A 22,946-nucleotide genomic window follows, 5' to 3' on the forward strand; every position below is an offset into this window, starting at 1 on the left:
TGATTTGCTGGCTGATCTTGGGCTTGTCTTCCCCACCCGTGCCCCTTGACTTTTCCTTTGCATTGAAAATACAGTTCTTCCCATGTCAAAGGTGTATTAAGAGGTTGGCAGGGTTTCCTCAAGCCTACTGGTGTCCCCAAAGACTGGTGCTGTGGGAGGGTACAACTTACTTTTAGGAGACCGGGGTAGTGCCCAGCCAACATTAACCTGATGCCCTAAGATCTATCACCTCGTATGATGGCTTGGCATCTTGCTGGTGGTCTCTCAACACTGTTTTTCCTTGGACTCTCAACTAGGTTCTTTCAAAGGATCTGGCTCCATATTCTCTGTGGCTGCAGGATAAGTCTGACAGCCTCCATCACTCTTGGGGCTGGAGTGGACCATAGCTGGACTTCTTGCACAACTTGGTTGCACAGGAGAAGGTGTTGAGCTCAGGGGGCAAGCTCTCCCCTTGGTGAGTGCTGAGATGACACAGTGCCACCAATGAGTCACTCTTAAACTGGTGAAACAGGAACCCATGATGCCTTCAGTTCAGCCCTTCCCAGTACATGCCACCTTCCCCTTTCTCTTATTGAGAAGAGAACCTGACTATACAGTCAGGGCTAAAAAACAAAATAAACAGAAGTAAAGCAAGGCCAAGTTGTGCAAGTCAGGGTTAGAAGAGGAACATGTGTGAGGAGCTCCTAGCTACACACCAATGCAGGGCTGCTCTGCAGCATCACCCTCCTGAATCCATTGCTTCCAAGCTTTCAGCATGTCCTTTGTGTCTCCACACATCTCCATGGTGGCAGGTTTTGCTCAGTTTCCTTGCTATGCTTGTAATTACTCCTCCTTAACTAACCTCTTAGGGCTTCCATACCTTTTATACAATTGTGTATGTGACCACATTGTCCCTGCGCTGGGTCAGGCTGTGTGCCTGGGGCTTGCTGTCTCTTTTCTGCTTAAGATACTCCCTGTATTCATTGCTCTTACTCCTCCTTACGCCCTTTCACCTTTCTCCATGTGAGTCTTGTGGCTGAAGGTGGAGGGAAGGGATCATATCTTACTGTTGCGGAGATCAGCTAGAGAGCAGCTCCAGAGATCTGCGCTGCAGCACAAGCTGTGTGTCCTGGGAGGCTACACCCAAAAAACCTGGTGATTTGGCTTGTTTCAGCCAAAATTTGTCTCTTTGGTGCGGTGACTCACCGTGGTGAGGTGAGTCTGATGAGTGACCGGCTGGCACCCAGGAAGCTCCGCGGAGAGCACACTCCACCGGCCAGAATTCTCCTGCTTTCCTTCAAGACCATCTTTTTTCCCTGAGCATCTTTTTACCAAGAGATACTCCCACACAATTGTTCCCCTAACTTGATGTGTAGGGAGATTATTTATGGCTCAAGCTGTGCTGGGGCCCCACCTCCCATGTCCTCAGGACAGGTTTTACCACGCTGGTGTTTTTGCCTTCACCTCGACCGAGCGGTGCTGGTGCAGGGGGAAGCCCACTGGCTGTGCTGGTGCTGCCCGGGGCTGGGGTAGGCTCAGGGGATTTCTGCAACAGCAGGTGTTCCCGGGGCGTTACAGAAATATTTACAGCTCACTCAAAAAGCACACAGCTTTTTCTACCTCCTCTCTACGCCTCTGCTCTTCCAAGCCCGTGTCCCTCCTGCGGGAGGGGACAGCCCCAGGTAGGGAGCTGGGATGCTGGGGAGGGCATTGGCAGTCGGGCAGGCAACAGCTATCCCTCACATAGACTGTAGCCTGCGCTGGCTCTTCCCTCTGGTAAGACATTTTCCAGCCTGTGTCTTCTTCCAGGGTGCCTTTTTACCCTGAAAAAATCTCGCCGTGGTCCCACGTACCTGCCCCACGCAAGGGAGCTGCAAGAGGCACATCGTTACAAACCCCTCCCGGACCAACAATCGGACCAGGACCTAATAGATGGTGTGGGTTGTGCTCTCCACTGATACAGGTCTGGGCAGAAGCCTGAGATCTGGGGATATGGGGGGTGCAGGCAGGGTCTCCAGCACTGCCTTTTTGCCCCGAGTAAGCTATAGAGTATCATTTGTATAAGAGACTGTCGAGGAAGGGTATTTTCACCATTTATCCTTAACCCCCAGCCTGGTGGGATAACCGGTAAGTGCATCAGCCCATTAAAGACTTGGCTTATACCGCAGCGGCTTTTTTAATATACAGCTAGGATGTGGTTGGGTGTTGGCACTGGAGGCAGAAGGCGTTAATTAGAGATGTGTAGTTAAGTCCAGGCCCTGAGGGAACACATGCATCCTCATCAGTTGCCCCGGAGCCCTCAGTGCAGAGATGGGGGAAGTTCGGCTTCCCTTGCCCTCACTGGGACCCATCTCCTGTGGGGCTGGAGTTGCTATTTCCATGGGGAGCTGGGTGAGGAGCACCCACCTGCCGATGGAGTGACTGTCCCCACTTGTAAGCTGTGCCCTGAAGCCAAAGCGCAGCCCCACCAACTTTGGCTGCAGTGAGTCAAAGTATGGCCCTTAAGCACAAGCTGCGCCAAAGGGAATGGTTCTGAGAGCCTCCCCCCCGCGCTGAGGGGAGCAGCCCCGAGGTGCACCAGGGTGTTTACACCAAGTGGAGCTGCAGCTGCAGGAGAAGTGCCCTTCTAGAGACTGATCTGTGTGCCTTGGGACAGGCTGAGCACCAGCCCCTCCTGGAGCCAGCTGGGGGAAGGAGCTCTTGCCTACCCCCTCCCCACCCAAATATCATCTAGACCTCTACAGCCCCCAGGACATTATGACATCCCAGGTTGGTCTCTTCCAAGCAAGAAGGTCATCATTGTGCTGCCCTGGTGGCACCCACATCTTTCTGGGCTTGCGGGGGGGGAGAGTCGTGTTGTGTGAAGATGACCAAGGGCAATGCTGGAAGTTGCCTGTGGCTGGGCTTGAGGAACTGGCAGAGACCAGGAGGCTGGAAGAGATGACATGGAACCGGGTGGACTCTCATGTAGGAAGGATGTGGTACCTGCAGGCAAGGACTGGAGGGCCTGAGGTGCCCAAGTGACAGTAAAGAGGGTTCCCAGTGCACGGCACTCCTGGCTCTCTAGCTAAGCCCCCTGAGATGGGTCTGTGGGGTAGAGCATGGGGGACTCCCCCGGTTCCCTTCATCTGCTAGAGGGCTCCCCTGTTCCCTCCTGCCCCTCATCAGCTGAGGAGGGATTCACAGCAGGAGGGACCAGGGGAGCCAGGGCTAAATCCTGATCCTTATGTCAGTGCTGGCCTGACCCAAGCGTGTGGGAACATCCTTCAGGAGTTACAGGGCTGTGGGAAGGTGATGGGGACATGGAGCAGGGCGCGGTGGGGAGAAAAAGCAGCTCCTGTGAGTGAAACACACGTGGTTTGGAAGGAAATGTGTTTTCTGTGGATGGCCTGGATCTCCAGCCAGGGTGGCAGAAGAATCTCTCTCTCCCTTCCCCTCTGCAGCTCTCAGCAGGCGCCGGGAAGGTGCAGGCATGTCTTGTCCTGGTACGGACACACCGGGAGAGCTCTGAGCTCTTCCACTTGGTTAAATTTGTCGCTCCGGCTGCGGCTTAGAGAAAAGCCTTCCCCCTCCCCGCCCTCCTGCCATCAAGAAGCTGCTGAAGGAATCAGGTCGTTGATCCCGCAGCAGCCGGGGCCCCTAATTAGCCCAGCTTCTCGGAGTCTGCGGCGAAAGCCGGCTGCGTGTGAGGCAGCTCAGGGACCCGCCGTCCCCAGCGTGGGGGAGAAGGGCCCCCACGCAGGCAGGAGCCGGGAGAAGCAGGCAGAAAATGGCAGTGCTTCGATGCATTAAATATGAGGAGAGCCTGCTGAGCCTGCTGCTTTCTCCCCACGTCCCCGTGCCTGGGAGGGGAGAAGGGGACACGCTTTCTGGGTGACAGCGAGGGCAGGCGGGTACGGAGCTGGCAGGAAAAGCGGCAAGGAGGGGCAGCTCTCCCCAAATTCCTCTTGCGGGCACGGTGTGCACCTGAGGCCCCGGCTCCCCTGGGCCTCTCCGCTCGCACACATTTAATAACGATAGTGGGGCTGGGTAATAAAGTGCTGTTTAATAGTGAATCGATCCGGCAGCCTGGGCGGGCAGGGAGCCCTGGCTGCCAGCCGTGGTGGTGGCAGCAGCGTGGCCGGGGACCCTGCCACAGCACTTGGCACCCCGTGGCCCCGTATGGGCTCTGCTCAAACCCGCCTCCAGTGCTGGCAGAGCACCTGGGTGGGACGCAAAAATCTGGGATGTTTTTCCCCCCCTTGTGGCACGAAGGAGTTTCCTGAGACTGGGGTGGCATTTCCTGTCCTTAAGGTGGCTGGTGAAACAGTGGCGTCAGGTCCTTGTGGCTGTGGTGTGCTTGGGGTGAGACCTCAACCTGGAGAGATGAGTCCCCAGCGTGGGGTCTGCTCCCCAGAGCAAGGGCCAGCAGCTCGCTGGGGGTGGCCGGTGTCCCAGGACACGGCAACTTTTGTCTTCTTGTCCTCGCGGTCCCCAAGCAGTGGTGGGGAGCGGGCCAGCATGGGCCCTAAGGTACAGGGGACAACGCACATGGCCACGGATGCTCACACGTGGTCACACGGGAACGTGCGTGCCGCTGAACGGTGACGTGCCACCCGTGGCCACGCGCTCGCCGATGAATGGGGATGCGCACACCAGGACACAGGGACGCGTGCGGTGTTCCAATGGGACACGCGCACCCGCCTAACGGGCTTGTGCCCGCCAGCGCGGGAGGCCAGGTTCACACTGGCACGTGGGAACGTGCACACCGGGACCCGCAGGGTGTTACACCGGGACACGAGGATGTGCTCGCCGCTACACCCGGACGTGCACACCGGGACACGGGGACGAGCACGGTGCTACACCGGGATACGCCCGCCCGCACCGGGGAGGGGAGGGGGGGGGAGGGAACGACGACACCGGTGTGTCCCGGTGCCGCGGGGCGGGGCGGCTGCGCCCGGGGGGGGGGGGTTTCCCATTGGCTGCCGGGGCTGTCAGCGGGGCGGAGTGACAGGCCCGGGCCGGGATTAGCGCGGCGGGGAGCGGCGGGCAGGGGCCGGTAGCACCGCACCGTACCGTACCGTACCGCGCCCGACGGGGCGGACCGAGCCGTACCGTGCCGTATCGTGCCGTACCGGCGGCAGCGCGGAGCCGCGGCGCGCAGGATGCGGCGGCGGCGGCGGCACTGCCGGTGAGGCGCGGGGAGCGGAGCGGGGCGCGGTGCGGTGCGGCGGGGAGCCCGGAGGCCGGAGTTGGGGCGGCGGGGGAGCGGGGTGGGGGGGTGGGTGGGTAAGGGGGAGCTGGGAAAGTTGCGGCAGTTGTTGCGGGGTCGGAGCGGCTCATCGCCCTCCCGGCAGCGGTGACCGGCGGGTGGCGGCGGCGGCACCGGGCTGCGCTGGCACCGGGGGATGCCCGGCGGGGGCCGGGACCCGCCTCGGTGTGTCGGTGCGGCGGGACGGGCGAGAGGCCCCTGCCCGGGCAGGGGGTGCCAGGCCGGGGCGCGGCGGACGGCTCCGAGGGGGGGAGCGAGGGGGAGGGAGGCTCCGCCGGGGCCCCCTGGCCGGGGGGGGCTCCCTCCTCATCCGGATGGATGTCACATCCACTCAGGGCTGATCCCGCCGAGACGGGAGGTGTCGGGCGAGGGAGGCCGGGCTGGGGGGGGGCCGCGGAGGGGAAGGGCAGATTCAGCCCCATCTTGAAGGGGGGGGGGGGGGGGGCACGTCCGTCGCCCCGACAGCCCCTCGGGAAGGGGTCCCCTGTTGGTCCAACAGCCTGGTTTCCCCCATTCCCTGCCAGCACAGGTGACAGCGGTACCGTGTCCGGCGCAGAGATGTGAATTCAGCCCCCAGCCCTGCACCTCTTGCTTCTCTCCCATCCCTGTCCCGTTCTTCTCCCGTTCCTCTCGCATCCTCCCCCAGCTCCTGCGCGCTGTCCCCGCACACCGCACACCCCCCATTGCCGTGGGTGTGCTGTTCCCCCGCAGCGTGAGCAGTGCCTGCTGTCTGCTGCCTTCCCCCCGCATCGCCGGCACCGGGAGGAACCATCCCCTGTTGCACCGGGTACAGCTCAAAGCAAAGGCCGGGAAAAATCCCTGGGCATCCCTTCGGACTGCCAGGAGGAGCGAGTTTCTTGTATGTACGAGATGTTTTATTGAACAAATGAAATCCCCCACTGATGTGCTGCTCCCGGCTACCACGCTGCAGCTCCCGAGTTTTTTCTCTTTGAACGCGTGCCCTGGGGTAAGCTTTCCTTCCCAGGACTTCTCCTGCCTTCGGGCAGTGGGACCAGCAAGGCTCCCTCCAGCCCAACCCATTCATCACAGCGATTTAAAGAGCATCAATTTGATTCACCATTCAAATCAGCAGGCAGGAAAGCCCGAGCTCCATCATTGATTTTTCATCTTTGTTGCATTTCTGCTTTTTACTTTTCTTTATTAAAGAAAAGCTCGCTCCGCTGGATGGTGTAACCATCCGGCTTCGGTGGCTCGCAGGCGGGCACGGCCTTTACTCTGAATTTGATAATTCCCCTTTGATAACTGGGAGGACACACTGTGCTTATCCCATTTATTTTAGCAATAACTCACATGTATTGAGATAGGCCGTTTTTTTTTTAGATTTGTTATGTTACAGCGAATGCCAACTATTCCTAGTGATAACTTTTTCTTCCTTGGCGTGCGTGTCAGCCTGCGTGGAGATAAAAAGCGGAATTTAATTGGAAATATATTAACACACACCCCCCCCCCCATCTTTATTATTTATCAGTTAACTTCAGCAACCTTGAATGTGAACGCGAGCGTAACAGGGGAGAAAGACTGTAAAACCAGTAACTGATACGTTAAACGGGAGAGTGTATTTTTGTGGTGAGTGAATTACAGATTGCTGCTGCTCAGCAGGAGCCAGATTTTTTAGCAGCGTGATAGTGCAGATATTTGGGCGCCTGCCCCAGGGGGGTGATTTGGGCTATTTTATTAAGAGTTATGTCTCCGCATCTCTGGAGCCTAAACACCGTTGAAAATCCAGCCCAACATCCTTCAGGAATTTAGTCCTGTCTGGTTTGGACTCGGGAACAGGGAGTAGAAATCACCCTTTCCCCTGTTTGCAACTGGCATTTGGTTTCTCACTTTCAGATGATGAGCTCTAAGTGAGGGACTCAGTGTCTTGGCGTCTGTCAGAAGGCAAAAGCAGACAAGGCAGAGTCTTCTCTGCACACCAGGAATTCGGAGAAACTCGAGGGTGGATGAGTGCAAGCTTTAGCTCCACTGCGAGAAAGAAAAATGTTAGGAGCCCTGCCAGCGGCACCGATGGGGGCTCCGTGTCCCCCCTTCCCCCACACTGCTGTGGGGTGGCTGGTCTCACCTCTGGATAAATGGGCTCTGGGCAGAGGCAGGAGGGCGAGCTGTGCACAGGGCGGGTGTGCTCCGTTCCCCCAGGGCGGGATTGTCGTAACCACTGTTTTTTGGGATCTGTGGGTGTTGACAGTTCTGTCTGTGCCACTGATAGCGGCTGTGGCATGTGCGGGTGTGACACACTTTAAACCCAGGCTGACCTCCAAAGAAAGAGGCTTCCTGCCCATGCTGCTCCTGTTAAGCTCCTTGAGCAAGTGAAATTGGAGGATGTCTCGGTGATCCAGGATATCATTTTTTTTTCCCCCCTTTATTGAAGTGATTTTAGTAGGCTGTGGGTAGTAAATATATTCAACCCACAGCAGGATGAATGAAACCCATTTTGAAGTGCACAGCGTGCTCTCCCGCCGTGTCTGGGGTGCTGCTCTGTGTGTGTGTGGGGAAGTTCCTGAGCATCCTGGCAGCCCGGGAAGGAAGCAAACACCCCAGGGTGCCTGGGGACCGAGCAAAGGGCTGCCAGTGTCTCCGTGGTGGAGCTGGGGTGATGCCCGCAATGAACCTCGCCTGCTTTTTGTGGCAGGAGGGGGTTTGAAGGGGACTGTCTCACCTGGAGCATCTCTTTCTCCTGCCTCAAGGGCAGGGGACCTTTTGCCTGTCCTCCCTGTGGCCCCGGACTGCTTCTTGTGTCCTCCCTCCCTCCCCTAACCAGCTCTCCTCGCCCTTGTTTCAGGGCTGCCTGAGGATGCGTCGCCCCTCGACCCGGCCACCATCTCAGGGGTGCTGGGAACCCACCTCGCCATCCCTCTGCCACCCTGCCGGGCTCCAGACCTGACCCCTCCGTGGCCACCTCCGGCAGGATGGCCCAGGCGGGGGGACCCGTCCGCTTCCACCCCGAGGAGGGCTGCGCCGCCTCCCCCCCGCCGTTTGCCCGCGGGCTGGACCGGAGGCCATGGCTGGCGGGGGGGAGCCCCGAGGCCGGGAGGCACAGCCCCCCACGCTGCCTCACCCCCAACCTCAACGCCGGCCGCCTCCACCTCCTGCGCAAGGGCCTGGCCACCGACACGCGCCGTTGCCCCCTTGGCCTCTACAACAGCACTGGCTCCTTGGCCCGCAAACCGGCGGAGGTGGCTACTTTTGGCAATGGGGGCTGCCCGGGCACAGGGCGCCTGACGGCCCCCTGCACCCCACGGCGGGGCAAGCCCACCCCAGCCCTCTCCTCCCCGGGGAGCCGCAGCCCGTTGGTGGCAGTGGCCTCGGAGGGACACAGCTCCGTTGTCACCTTCCGCTTCATCGAGAAGGCCAGCGTGCGGACCCTGGGCAGCCTGCCGCCCCCCCAGCCCCGCTGGGAGAATGGCCCCCGCAGCCTCAGCCGCAGCCTGGAGCTCGGTGGGGACATGGGGTCCCCCCAGCCCCAGCCCCTGCCCCTGCCCCAGGAGCGGCTCCTGCGCACGCTGAAGCTGGAGGCTTCCGCCTCCGACCCGCTCCTGGCCGGGGGCAGGACCCCAGGAGGGACGCATCCCTGTGGAATGGAGCCCTGCGCCCTCGATGCTGACTGCCTCTGCCGCTCCCTCGCCAACGGGCTGCCCGAGGAATTCCCTGCCTTTGCCAGGAGCCCCCCGAAGCCGGAGCTCCGACCCCAGGTAGGTGCTGGGGTGCCCCACGCCGGGCACGGGCTCTGCCCTGGGGTCTGTCACCCCCTCACCGCTCTCCCCTCCGCAGGGCAGCGCCTGGCCGTACCCCCGGCAGAGCTCAGCCCATGCCCAGCGCATCGCCAGGGCCAAGTGGGAATTCTTCTATGGTTCCTCGGACACCCCAAAGACAGGTAAGAAGTCGTGGGGGGAGCGGAGGGGGTGATGCCCTTGGCCTAACCAACCTCCCCTTTGAAAGCCTGAGTCTCTGCTGGGACTCCCTCTGGGGCTGCCCATCCCTCGGGACTTGTCGGTGCCCACCAGACAGCTAGGATACCCACAAAATTGGCCAGTCCCCGTCCTCCTGGGGCTAAATCCTGCACGTGCCAACCTCCCCGCAGAGTCCCCTGCAGCTGGGGGTGGCGCAGAGCCCTGACCCCCAGCCCCCCGCTGCCTCTGCGGAAGGAGTTTGGGGTTCAGATGGGGTCTCAGGGCTCTTCTGTGGGTGCACCAGCGCCAACAGCACCCTGTCTCTGCCTCTTCCACCCGTTTTCCTTCGGCTCCCCCTCTCCATTCTCCAGTGCCCATCACACGTGTCCCCACTCTCGCTGTCCGTGTGAAGCTGCCCCCCAGCACAGCTCCCCATGGCTCTGAGTGTCGGGGCTCCTTTGCAGGCTCCTCTCCCCCCGTGGCTGTGCCCCCCCAGAAGCCCGTCCGCCTGCTGCCCACCGAGCCAACGGTGCCGGTGCCCGAGCACAGTCTGAGCCACGTGGAAGTGGAGATAGAGATGTCTCCTTCAGGCGGCCAGAAGCCTGGCTCCTGCGAGACTGGGATTATAAGGAGGACGGTGAAGTACTCGGAGACAGACCTGGACACCGTGCCGCTGAGGTGCTACCGCGAAACCAACATCGACGATATCCTGGCCGAGAAGGAGGAGGTGGATTCGGCGATTGAGAGCCAGAAGGACAGTGAGAGCAACCCAAGCTTCGGGGGCACACCAGGCAGGAGGAACAGCACGCCGGAGGAGCCCTCCGCCCTGGGCACCGGCTGCCCGAAGGATGGGCTGCGGGATGGAAACGTGGAGGAGGACGATGAGGTGTTTGAGGCAACGAGGAAGGAGAACAGGGAAAGGTGAGGCTCTGTGCGTGAGGGCAAAAAGCTCCTCTCGCCCTCCTTAATTATCCTCTGCGTGGCAAAATGGGCTCTGCTGAAAGCCTTTGAGCCAAAAATCCCATGTGAGCTGGGTGTCGGGGTCAGATGGCGTCCTGCATTCCCCCAGTGGGACTGGGATTGGGACTGGGAGAGGGCTCTTAATGCCCTATGGAAAGAGTAGGGTGACACAAGTGATCCCTGCCCCCCTGGGGTAAGCCCTGCGGCTCAGGTCGCCTGGCTGAGCCGAGGATTCCCGGCGTGAGTCCTGCCAGGTTAATTACATCCTGCTCCGGTGCTGCTGGGTGTTGGGGTGACAGTGTCAGGGCCACCTGAGCCCAGGCCGTGTCCTGGAGCTGCTGTGTGCTGGCAGACACTGCCGGGCTGCCCTCCCCTCCATAGACAGCTGTGCTTCGGCAGCAAGAGCGGTCCCTTTTGCTTGGCCTCGGTAGGTATTTGCCGTGTTTGGGAAGGAGTGGGGGATGCATTGGGCTGGAAAAAGCCTTTTGTTGTCTTCCGCGTCGTTTTTCACCCGTGTGGCAAAACACCCTGTGCTGGGAGGCTGATGGAGTGGGTGACACCAAGGTTATCATTCAGCTCATGCCATCCCAGCTGCCCATCTGGCACCGGCAATTAGGACCTATGGGAGGTGGCGTTTGGGCCTGGTGACATGAGACTCTGCCCGTGGAGTGTCCTCTGGAGTGGTGGCTTCACCATGAGGAGTGATGATGGGCATCATCAGCCTGCCCCGGAAGGCATCAGGAGGGGAAGGAGCTCCAGAGCACCGTGTGGGACAGCCACCCGGAGGGGAAAGGCCCTGGCAGGGAGCGGGAGATGCCTGTGCAGGCGGTGGGAGCATTTAGGTGGAAGAAAAAGAAAAGGGAGGGTTTGGTGCCCGCAGTGGGAAAATGGCAATGAAAAAATAACCCCAAGTGGTGCCCCTGCGCTGGGAAGGAGAAGCACGAAGGTGCTGGGCTGGTGGGGAGGGAAGGTGGGCATCCAGAGGGGACCTGGGCTCCTGCCAGTTTGTCCAGCCCCTGCATCTCTAGTGGAGGAGATGGATACATTCCTCCATGCCATCTGCACTGTCCTCAAAAGCGTTGGGTTGTAGAGAAATGCTGAACATAAGCCATTTTTTTATATATATATATGTTTTCCAAATGAATAACGATGGAAGTTTTGAGTAAGGTGTAAAGTTATTATCACTGCAAGCAAGTTCTTTAAGTCACTGTAACAATTATCTTGCATAGTGACATTTTATTTCCAAATACGTATTATAATCCCGATGAGCTGTAAGCCTAGACCTGCTTTTTGTCCTCTGAGACACCTTACTGTAGCTTGGATGGATCCTCAAATGCGTTGTTGCCCCTAAAGACAGTGCTCTCGCTACAATTACCGATGCGTATATAGGGGCATCATGTTTGTTTTACGTGGCTTCTTTGTAGACCAGTGGCTCTCTTGATTTGCAGCCCCCTGAATATTCCCCAGGCAGGTGAATATTCCCTGAATATTCACCCTGCAGACGGTGTCTTGAAAACCACGAGCCTCAAATCGTGAGCTTGTTTAGTCCCTGCATGGCAGCCCTGGGTTTTTGCTTACGCGCTGTTTCTGAGCTCTGCAGCTGCAGTCCTCCTCCCTGTTTACCAGTCGCCAGTATTGATGTTTTCTACTTCAAGCTTTCTGCTTTGCCTGCTCACGGGAAGGGCGATGCTGGGGTGATTAAGAAGCCCCCCGGGCTCCCCGGAGCCGGCACCGTTCTGCTGCTGCAGGACTGGCCTGGTAGCTGGGCAGGACCAGCCCTACAAAATTACTGAAGCACCTTTGGATGCTGATTTGCAGCATTTAGACATGTAAATCCCTTTGAAAATCTAGCCTTAAAGGTTTAGCACCCTCTGCGCCGGGGGATTTTTGGCGTGGTACTATCTTGTTGTCCTTCGTATTCTGGCCAAAGGGAATCTTCTTTGGTGGTTTACCCTCCCAAAAGATGAGAGCGTGCTAACAGCTGGCCGGACGTGGGGCTGAAAAAACCCAACACCAAATCAAATGAGACATGGAAAGCATCGGAAGAAACAGTGTCTTCTTCCAGCAAATCTGCTCCCTGAATATATTTAGAGTCAGATCTACCGACTCTAATGACTAGTCTAAGCCTTTTTCTGTCTTTATTCCCATTAGTCCCAGAGAGCTGAGACCTGTCAGCGAGAACGGGCTCAATTCCCTTCCTCCCCGAGCATCGGCGGACGCGCTGGTGGAGCTGGAGGGAGGGCCTGGCTTGGCCCGCAGCACCGGTGCCTTGGGCTGATAAGAGAGAAGAGGCTTTGCTGGGGGGGCTGCCCCACTCCCCTGGGAGCGGGGAGGGCTGGCAGGAGGCAGAAACGCCTTTTCTCCCTCTCTCGCACGGGAAAGCCCTTGGATCCGCTGCCTTGGGAGCTTTTCCAGAGCCTTTGTGCTTGCTGCTTGGTGGAGAGGAAAATAGCTGCAGGGCAAGCCTTGTTGGGGATTAAAAAAAATGGTTATGGGCCTGATATCATCAAACGCTTAAGCTTAGGCTCAGTAGCCACAAGGCTCTGATGTGCTGTGCTGTGGCTGAGTCCAAGGTGGCCACAGAGCCACAGCTCGGGGTGATGCTCCTGTGTCCTGCAGGCTCCCACCGGTGGAGCTGGAGAGGGGACTCTCGGGGTGACACCGATGAGCAGGGGGATACCCCTGCAGCTCGTGGGGAGGACTGGGGACAGCGTGACCCCAGCGTGATGGCATGGATGTGGCAGGGGAGTGTGGGCAGCCGTGGGGGAGCTGCAGCACCCCTGGTGAGCACCTGTGGGTGGGCACGGGCTGGAGTTGGTCACTGAGCCCTAAGAGTGAGCTGCTGCTGAGCTGGAGGAGACGTGTGAAGGAGCCTGGGGGAGTGCAAGGAGCTGCTGGAGCTGGTCTGCAGAGGAGCTTTGTTCAGAGAGGAATAAAGCGAGGGGCGGGTGCCATACAGCCTCACTTTCTTGGGGCTGAGCTGAGACCCCTGGAGGAGTGGAGCATGGTTGGGGCAGTCAGGGGTCCGGAGGGTCACAGGAGCATTTAGCAGAGAGAGAAAACCACTGAGGGCCTGAGGAGAGAGATTTTTTGCCCTCGTCTCCCCCCGGCCAGGGATGGCCCTGCAGCACCAGGTGGGGAGAACAGGGTGAGCCCCTTCCCCTCCATCAGATGCAGCTCCCGAAGTCCATTGCTCAGACCCCCCACGGTGCCTGGGGGCTTTGTCGCTAACATGCAATGCAGCGTGGCCATCAGCTCCCGGGATCCGCTTGCCCTCCGTACCCACCCGGCCCTCTCCCAAGGAAGGCTCGCCGCCTCTCCCATCCCAGCTCAGAGCTGTTTGCTTTCCCGCTGCCCGTCGCCCTTGCGCGGAGATGCTTGGTTACAGCCTCTGTCTCTCCTCCTCTCCTCTGCTCCTCCCGGCTGTGTTTGTCTGGCTCCGTGACGGTGTGGTGACCCTTCCTGGGAGGCGGGGGGGGGGCTGGAGTGGGAGGTGGGGGAGGCTGGGCAGCGCAGGGGGGGCTGATGAAGCATCTAGGTCCCAGCAGGAGCGGTGTGTGCAGGCAGCATTGTGCCCGTGCTGCTGCGACTGGGTCCTTCTGGAGCTGCACGGCTTTGCGCTTGATATTTCGGGGTGGAGAGATCGCTTCCAGAGCTCGGATGGTGTGGACGAAACCAGCTGCGTTTTTTTTCTGTGGCTTGGTGGCAGCGTACTTGATGACAAGAATTAGCCCAGCTCCCTCTCCTGGGAACAAGGTCCCTTCCATCTGCTGGCATTGTCCTCCCCGTCGCAGCCCGTCGCCCTCCTTATGGATTCAAAGCACAAAACGAAGTCAGCGGCATTAGCTCGGTTTGGTAGCAGGCAGCTGGGTGGTAAGGACAAGTGCATGCACGTTTCCATCTGTAAAGCTCATCTACAGATGTTAAAGAGGTCTTTTCTGCCTTGTCCTCACCAGAAAGCCACCCCAGAGGTGGCGGCTGCTCCTGGGGGCTCCGATGGGAATGATAAGAGTGTGGAGCGATGAGGCGGGGAAACGCTGGTGGATGGGCGAGGGCAACCTCCATCCTGCCTTGCTTGCCCCTGGCTGGTGTAGCTGCGCTCCCCTCGAAGCCAGCCGGCACTCCGGGGGAGTCAAGCTGCCAGCTCTTGGCCTGCTGAAGTAATCAGGGTGAGGTGGATTTTGGTTTGTTTTTTTTTTTTTTTTTTTTTTTGAGCGGTATGTGAAGGCTTAATGAATGAAAATCATTTTGGCGCTTGTAACAGCGACGCATCTTCTGAGCCCTCTGTATGAAGTTGTTTGTTCATAACAAATGTTATGACAAGCTGGAGCAGTTCCTCTCCTTTAATCAGAGGAGAGAGTGGCATAACAAGTGCTTCTCTGCCGCTTGAATAAAATGATAGCGGCTTATGAGTAAAGTAGGCTTTTAGGGCTGTGTTCACGCTGGTACGGCAGAAGCGTTGATGTTGGAAGGGTTGGAGATGTCCCTGTTGTCACATGGACAGGCTGCACTTCACCTCACCGAGGACAAAACACTCGGGGCTTCAGGGTTTAGAAACTCCTGTGTAGGGCTGGACCCAGATCTTTCTGTAAGAGAAGGTGGGCCTTCCTGTGGAGCTGATCCTTGAGAAGATGATGAGCCAGGACCAAGCCTGGCCTCCAGGACATGGGTCAGCTCAGGTCCCTGAGCCCAGAGCTGGGTCTGAGGCTCCCTCTGGAGAGCCTGGGGAAACCTGGGGCTCAGCATCTCCTTGTGCTGAGTCCCAGATTTCTCCTGGGGCTCAACATCTCCTTGTGCTGGGTCCCAGACTTCTCCTGGGACCAGCCAGCAGACCTTGCAGGTGGGTGTTGGTCATTCTCTGAGTGCGGTGCTCAGCAACTGCGGTGCTGCGTTCATGGAGGAAGGTGTCGCACTGTCCTGAGCAGCTTCAGGAGGAGCCTTCTGGGTGCCGGCAGCTCTGAAGGCTGGTGGAAAATTCAGCCACTTCCAGATTTGGTTGGAAATGGAGCTGAACCACATCCTGCTTCTGGTGCTTGAGCCCTTTATTGGATCTAAGTTCAAGTCGAGTGACTGGGAGCAGTAGCCGTTTCATAAGCTTCTTATGAGGATGAGCCACTAAAGGACCAAAAGTCTGTGTTGCATTAAAGGAGAAGCATATGTCTGGAGGGAGGCCAGCCCAGTCCCTCTTCCCATGATGTCTTGGGCAGGCGAGGCGTTTCCTTGGAGGTCTACAGATGTTCGGAGGAGATTTCTGCCCTCCCACGCTTTCTTCTGGAGCAGTGCGTGGGCTTTTGTTTCGGGGCTTTGATCCCTTGCTCCTCAGTGACCAGTTCTTCTCACTTTCTTTCCCTCTAGGAGCATGGACCGAGACACACAGGGTATGCTCAAGTCTCCAGTGCCCTTCCTCCTAGGGCACAGCCTCTCCAAGGATGGCATGGACTCTTTCAGCAAGCATTTTGAGAGCATCATGGAGTCCCATCGAGCCAAAGGCACATCTTACACCAGCCTGGATTCCATTGACATCCTCTCCTCCCCGGCCCGCACCCACGGGACCTTTTTCACTTTTGACCTCCCAACCCTCACCCCAGAAATACAGGGACAGATCCGAGACAGCGCCAAGCTGATCGAGGAGAACTTTGCTCCTCTGGCTCATTTGGAGCCAGACTCTGGGACCAGTTCAGCTACAGATGCCCCCTGGACAGAGAGGGAGGAGGAGCGGGGGAGACGAAGGAAGGGTGCTCGGCACAGCCCTTGCCGCTCAGAGGACAGCTTTGGTACTCCCTTGGCCTCCAACATGAGGTGAGTGACCAAAGTTGCTTGCTGTCCAGCTGGGCCACCAAGGCTCGGTGTGGAGTCTAACCCTGTGAGGCGTGTTTTGCAGCTCGTGTTGCTGGGGAAGAGGGGAAGGGTGATGACTGAGTGTGCTGGACTCTCTGTGAAGTGGCCGATCAGGCCAGCGATCGCTGTGGTGTTGTGGTAGGCATGTTGGTGGGAGCACATCTCCTTTTTCATCTTTGCCAGCTTTGTTGGTGTTGGAGGGCTGTGAGGTTTCCTCCAGCCTAGCAAGCAGGGAGTCCCAGGTCTTCAATCCTGCGGTGGTTCCCGTTGCAGAACAGTCCAGCATCCTCAGTGGCTGTGGGGAGAGGCCGGTCAGAAGTTGAGTGCCAGTAGAAATTCAACAGCCTTTCCCTCCTGGAGGCCAAGACTTCCTGATACTGCTGCATCCCTTAACATCCGAGTGGCAGCCTCCTGTTTCTTGAGGGCAAGAGTTCCATGGTCTTGGGACCTCAAGGCCAGGCTGGATGGGGCTTTGAGCAACCTGGTCTAGTGGGAGGTGTCCCTGCCCATGGCAGGGGGTTGGAACTCAATGATCTTTAATGTCCCTTCCCACCCAAACCATTCTATGAATCTATGGGCTTGTACCTATTGCCCTGGCCTCCTGAACCTCCTCAGCCTTGTGTATGTTGGGAGATGGAGGGCAGAGATGAGCACAGCCCACCAGAGGCTCCCTGTATGTTGCTCTGAGCCTGCCTGCACCCGGGCTCAGGATGGTTGCCCCATGCCTGGGGAGACGTCTGGTGGAGCGGGCTGGGGGAGATCAGCCCCACTGCTTCCAACCTGCCCCTATGTAAGACCATGTCCAGGTTGAGACACTTCCTGCACTCCTACCCCTTCCAGCAAGGTCTTGGGCTGAGGCACTTGTGATGTGGCAGGTTGACAGGCCACGTCTTTTCCCTTTTCCAGGGTACCCTCATCTGGAGCGTGATCAGGTCTAGTCTGGGTATCAGGTCTGGCCCAGTGGTTCAGCTGCAGAGCTGGTGGCTCTCGGAGAACTTGGTGTCTCAGTCATGCGCTAACCTTCCTGTTTGCATTGCCGCCCTGCAAGGTTTCTCTGTGCAGTGACCGTCTGTGCAATGCCAGAGCCTCCTGAATCCCTCATCCACTTTCTAGGCTTTGGTCTTTTCCATACCAAATTTTTTGGGGGGTTGGTCTTTTCCAGACCAAACCTATGTCACTTCTGGTCACAACCTGCACCATCCTCACAGGCTCAGCTTGGGGTGGCCGGGCAGTGATCTGAGCTCTGTGTCCTCTCTGGTGTCTGCAGTTACAGAATCACAGAATGAGATATGGGGTTGGAAGGGACCTCTGGAGATCATCTAGTCCAGCCCTCCTGCCAGAGCAGGTCCACCCAGAGCAGGCTGCACAGGAACGTGTCCAGGCGGGTTTTGAAAGTCTCCAGAGACGGAGACTCCACAACCTCTCTGGGCAGCCTGTTCCAGGGCTCTGCCACCCTCAGAGTAAAGAATTTCCTCTTCATGTTTAGATGGAACTTCCTATGTTCAAGTTTGTGCCTGTTTCCTCTTGTAAGGTGAGGTAGAGTGGGGTACTGCATCTGCTCTATGGTCCCTGAATCACTCCAAGGGCAGTTTTGGGCAGAGAGGCACCAGGTTTGGCCTTCCCTTTCTTTGGGACACTGAAGCCAGGGACATGGTGGCACAGAAGCCAGGCAAAGTTTGTGCAGTAAAACTGGTGATGTCCGAGAGGCACGAGGCAGCGAAGGGTGGCAGTATCCAGCCATGATCAGTGCTCTCTGCAGAAAGAATTGACTTCCTATTCCTCTGCTGAGGCAAGGGACAGAAACAGAGCACCCTGGAGAAACCAAGAGGACAGTGTCTGATTTATTGTCCACCCGGTGCCACCATAGCATGGCAACACCGCTGCAGGGGCACGGGGAGGTGCGAGGGTGCAGAGAGATAGCTCGCAGCAGGAACAGCAATAATGTGGCTTAACAGAGGGTTTTCCTCACTGGTTTATAGTCAGTGGAGAGCACTGTGATGCTGTGCTCACCTCCTAACTCAGCTTTCAGAGCAGCGCTGAGCTGCTGCACACGCCATGGAGGGGCATTGTGTGTCCCCCCCCAAACTGCCCTGGATCTTTGCTGAGCCTCTCCTCTCCTCTCCTCTCCTCTCCTCTCCTCTCCTCTCCTCTCCTCTCCTCTCCTCTCCTCTCCTCTCCTCTCCTCTCCTCTCCTCTCCTCTCCTCTCCTCTCCTCTCCTCTCCTCTCCTCTCCTCTCCTCTCCTCTCCTCTCCTCTCCTCTCCTCTCCTCTCCTCTCCTCTCCTCTCCTCTCCTCTCCTCTCCTCTCCTCTCCTCTCCTCTCCTCTCCTCGCTGTGGTTGGGATCCACTGTCTTGTGCGGTGGAGAGGAGTGGAGACTGAGACTGGCACCATGAGCTAGACTGGGAAGCAGGGAAGGCATGGGGTACCAGGGGCTGAGACAGCCCGGCGTCTGCAGGGTCAGTCCTCAGGGCTTTCTGGCAAGGGAGAGGTGCAAGGAGTTTTCTCTTTCCCCGTCACTGGCCCTGCCAAGTTTCTAGACTCCGAGTGGAGCCGACCATGAAGCTGAAGCTTCCCAAGTAGTTTGAAGAAGTGTCTGGGCTGGTTGCTCAAAGGTTCCCGTGAGCTGGAGTCAGCAGCTCCTGGTGCCTGGCAGGGCTGATCTGCTCGAGTGAGGAGTATTCTTGTGATGCTCCCATTAAGGGGTCTTTAATGGAAATCACTGGGGAAAGGAGCTCAGGAGCCTCTGCAGCCGTCGAAATGCAACATCACCCGTGGCGGCAGGGCCAGAGCAGGGGATTTGCCACCACCTATGGTCACAAGCAAGTACAGACTGACTGCCACCAGCTCAGGTGGACTGGGGACCCCGGGCAGGGGGGCTATGTCGTGGAGGCTGTGCTTTATGCTGGCTGTCGGTCTCAGGGTTGGCAGAGGTGACCTCGGGCTGCAGGGCTTTGGTGTAAGGGGTGGCTGGGGACAAATGCCAGCAGGTCTAGACCCAGGTGTGCTGCCCTGTGGCCGTCCCGCTTGGGCCCCTGAAACCTTCAGCGTTATTTGTTGCAATGGTTGGGGTCTGGATGGCTCTGCAGCCTGGGACTTTATGTCAAGCTGGTGATGCCCCCTGCAGTGCTGGGGAGATGTGGTGTCCCCCAAGGCTGATGGCCTTGGTTAATGTGGCCCCAAGGCCCTTGTGTCCCTCAGCACCCGATAGTCTGAGACCAAACTTTTATCTTGACCTTGCGCACGGGGAGTGTGCCTAAGTGCAGACCCCGGGCGCTGGGATGCCTCCGCCTCCTCCGGTGGCCTTGGCTACAAGGGAGGGAGCAGTGACTGAAACAGCAAGGGTCCCCAGCGCGGGACCCCCCCTCCCCACCCCTCCACAGCGGGACACCCCACGGTGGCACCCCCAGTGTGTGAGTAGGTTATTGCCCTGTGTGTAGGTCCCCCCGCTCTGGCTGGGCAGAGGGCTGCAATTAAAGCACTCTGTCCCCGGGGCTGTGAGGGTGACCCACAGAGCACGTGTGGGGGCACAGCCTTCCCCTGGGGGGGGGGTCTCTCCCTCCGGGGCTGGCGGGGGGCAGATGCGGGGCTGACGAGATGGCGGGGTGGGAGCAGCGGCAGCCCCTGGGGACTGCGGGGAGGTCGCTCCTGCGGTGGCAGCCAGACTTTTGTCACTGCGGATGGAAATCCCGGAGCTTTGCTGGGCTGCTGGCTGCGGGCGGGAGCCCGGGGCTGCCAGCCCCACCGGCACGATGGGATATAAATGGGCAAATTGCATCCCCCTGGGGGTGCAAGCCCCCTTAACACCCAGCTGCCCAGCTTCCCTTGCCTGTCCCACTCCTCCAGAGCCAGGCACAGCTGTGCAGGTCCCTGAGGAGCGGCAGTGGAGGGAGGGGATGTGACTTGCCCCCCCTCCGTGCCACCCCCGTGAGAGGGGAGCGAGGCAGGCTCTGCTGGGACCTGAATCGGGGGCATCGCCTGAGGTGGGACAGAAAGAAGGGCAGGCAGGAAAATCAGCAGCAAAGCGCGGGGGGGGGGGGAAGAGTGGGGGGGGGGGACGGGACGGGACACTGCAAACCGCCTTCTGAAAAGGGCCAGATACCACAGTGAGGGGCAGCACGCCCGGAGCCTCGCTAGAGGGAGAGCTCAGCCCTGGAGCTGCGGCTGCGTGGGAGGACCGGGGAGCCCGGAGGGCTGGCAACCGCCCCAGGCGGAGGATGCGCCGGGAGTGAAACCTTCATCCCTGCCAGATCGCGTGTGCTGGAGCGCCGGGCCCTGCCAATACGCTCCGCTGTGTTTCTTTATAAGGTCCCTTTTGTTACTGCAGCAGTCGGTGAGCCGGTGCCTTTCCTTCCCCACCCCCCCCCCCCCGCCCCCCTTCCCGAGGCTAGTGGAGGTCTGGCAGCTGGCCTGAGCTCCCAGTTGGCACTGGGCAAACTGGTGAGATGATGGCCTGGGGGCTGTGCCCAGTTTGGGGTCCCGTGGGGTGGATTTGGGGTGTGATGTGGGAGGGTGGGGGGAGAGGGTTGAGCAGAGGAAGGATGGAGACAGGGGAAGGGAGGGATGATGTGGGATGGGAGCACAGGAGGGCCACGAGGCTGGGGCGCAGGATGAAGAGGTTTCCCCACAAGCGTTGGCACGGCAAGAAATGGGGCACAAGCCTGGGAGGGATTTTCCCCCAAGTGTTTTCCCATCGAGCCATGAAGAGCAGCGGGAGCTGGGGCACAGGATGGGGTGGTAATGCTGGGGCCTGGGGCAGGCACTCCATGGCATGGAGGATGGGGGCAGCAGGCAGGGTCCCAGGGCTGGCAGGGCTGCCCACAGAGGCAGTGGCACATCCCTGTGAGATGCAGCCCCTCTCATGTCAGGCGTTTAATTCCAGCCCCTGGGTCTGACCCAAAACCCCTAGGCTGGGATTTGCCTAAAGGACTGAGAGACCTAGGTTTCTCTGCACTGACCCCATGGCATCTGTGTCTCTGAAGGAGAAGACAACCCTCCACCCAGCGGGTGAGTAACCAGATTTTAAGGTTCTCAGCTGGCTCCAGAAATTGTTTGGTGGGATTGCAGGCAGGAGCATTTGTGCCCCCCACAAGAAGGGCTGGTGGGATGGGGTGGTGATGGAGGACAAGCAAGCATCTCCAGAGAGGGCTGGTATGCTGCAGGGGAGACTCTGGAAGTCTGCAGAGAAACAGGACTGCCCAAAGTTTGGTCCTACCTGGATCTGGCAGCAGTAGTGCTGCCGGGTGCTGCTGTGTCTGGGTGATTTGAGGACCAGGTTGGACTCCAGAGGTGCCAGAAAGCAGGACCAGCCCTGCCTGTGGTTGGAGGCTGGCCTGGCTGACCTTCAAGTGTCCTCTCAGCCCTAACTTCAATTCTGCGAGGAATGAACCAGCCCAGATCTTGGCTGTCATAAATCAAAGCCGCTCCTCTGAGACCGATGGAGGGAGCTGCATTTATTTAGCTCAGCCAAAGATCCGGTCTGGTACATTCTTAGCAGCAATATTAGGCAGGCTGGGCTCGCTTGGCAGAGGCATCGGGCATCTAGCCATGCGCGCGGGGCATTGGGAATCGAGGGCAGAGTGCCGCTCTGGCCCCTGCACGTGTCCTTCACAGGCTCGGACCAGGCTCCCTGCCCTGTCCCTTCCATGGTACAGGATGCAAACCAGCCTTCTGTGGGGAGGAAGCGGCACTTGGACGGTGGTTGGAGGTTTTGAGTTTCCTACAGCAGATGTCTCACCTGGAGATGGGTCAGGCAGGACCTGGGCAACCCGGGAGCTCAGCTGAGCACCCCCAGCTGAAACCAGTGGCCACTTGGCCCAGGTTGTCCCCAGGGATGGCTCTCCTTCCCCACATCCTGGGGTGCAGGGTGTTGTTACAGGAAAGGTCCTATCATGGAGATGCAGTGTGAGGAGTGTCCCACCATGCAGATACATCCCTGCTGGCAACCAGGAGCTGGAGGTCAACCCTCCAGGGCAGGCTTTGCTGTGCTAGTGCCTTATTGCTGCCCCACATCCAGGAGAGAAGGTTTCCTCCTGGTTGCTGACACCCATGGAAAGAATATGGTGCCAGGTGACTCCGGTTTGTGGTGGCAAGGTGGAGAGGACATCAGGGCTTCTGCAATGACACGCTGCATTGCAGACAGGGAAGATGCTGTGCTCTCTCCTGCTGGGCTCCAGGCAGTCGGCCAGGGGAGGAATATTGGGGTGAGATGAGGATCCAGCTCCAGAAAAGGAGCGTTTTGCCCCAAGAAGGAGCATTTGGACCCTGGAGAAGCATCTGGCCCTGGAGGAGGAGTATTGTGGTGCAGTGGGCCATGGAGAAGGAGGGTCGTGGTGTGGTGGCCCTGAGCAGCACCATTGTCCCGCAGCTGCTCCCTAGGGCTGGGAGCAGAACCTGGTCCTCGTGCTGAGCTGGGGTTAGCAGGGGTCAAGGAAGACCCTCTATCCTGGGGCAAGTCCTGAGCTGGATCCTGTGCCTTCCTCTCAGAGACCTCCAGAAGCACCTCCCAGCTGCCGACACAGGTACTGGGGACCTAGGCTCTCCAGTGAACTCCTCTGAGGTGGCAGGGGGACCTCTGCTGCCGGCAACATGGGGATGGCAGTGGCTGTCCCAGGCGGGCAGCACGGAGAGGGATGAGCTAGTGCTGGGTCCGCTCCGGGATGACTCATTTCAGGCACACTGAGGATGCTCGCACAATACCAAATTTGATCTTTATTCCTTAAGTGCGGGCCAGTTCTCGGGTTGAAAATGTATCTAATGTAAAAAATATTATTTCGGTGTTTCTTCAAGCCAAACTGAAATGTCACTTTAGAAAGTACACTGAAAATAAAACACCCTGGGACATTAGCTCATTGGCAAGAAAATTAGCATCACCTCAGTTGCCTCAGACATGGACGTCTCTTTGCAACGTCTCTTTGCTCTGTTCTCCGTTTGCTTGAGGATGAGGTTCTTGGTTGTCGCTCTTTAAGCTGCCTGCTCTCCAGGCCAGGTGGGGCTTTGAGTGGTGACCGCT

The 22,946-nt window shown here is 58.7% G+C and overlaps 1 protein-coding gene across 1 annotated transcript in view; it reads left to right on the forward strand.

The window, feature by feature from the left end:
* Positions 1 to 8,157: 8,157 nt before the first annotated feature.
* The window catches only part of PSD (pleckstrin and Sec7 domain containing), a 36,209-nt gene continuing 21,420 nt past the window's right edge, over positions 8,158 to 22,946 (forward strand). The window contains exons 1-4 of the mRNA XM_074154241.1: positions 8,158 to 8,940; positions 9,020 to 9,122; positions 9,603 to 10,059; positions 15,454 to 15,897. Of these exons, the coding sequence (XP_074010342.1) occupies positions 8,158 to 8,940; positions 9,020 to 9,122; positions 9,603 to 10,059; positions 15,454 to 15,897 (1,787 nt within the window). The remainder of the gene's footprint in view (positions 8,941 to 9,019; positions 9,123 to 9,602; positions 10,060 to 15,453; positions 15,898 to 22,946) is intronic.

This window comes from Numenius arquata, chromosome 10, assembly GCF_964106895.1.
Source record: "Numenius arquata chromosome 10, bNumArq3.hap1.1, whole genome shotgun sequence".
Lineage (NCBI taxonomy): Eukaryota > Metazoa > Chordata > Aves > Charadriiformes > Scolopacidae > Numenius > Numenius arquata.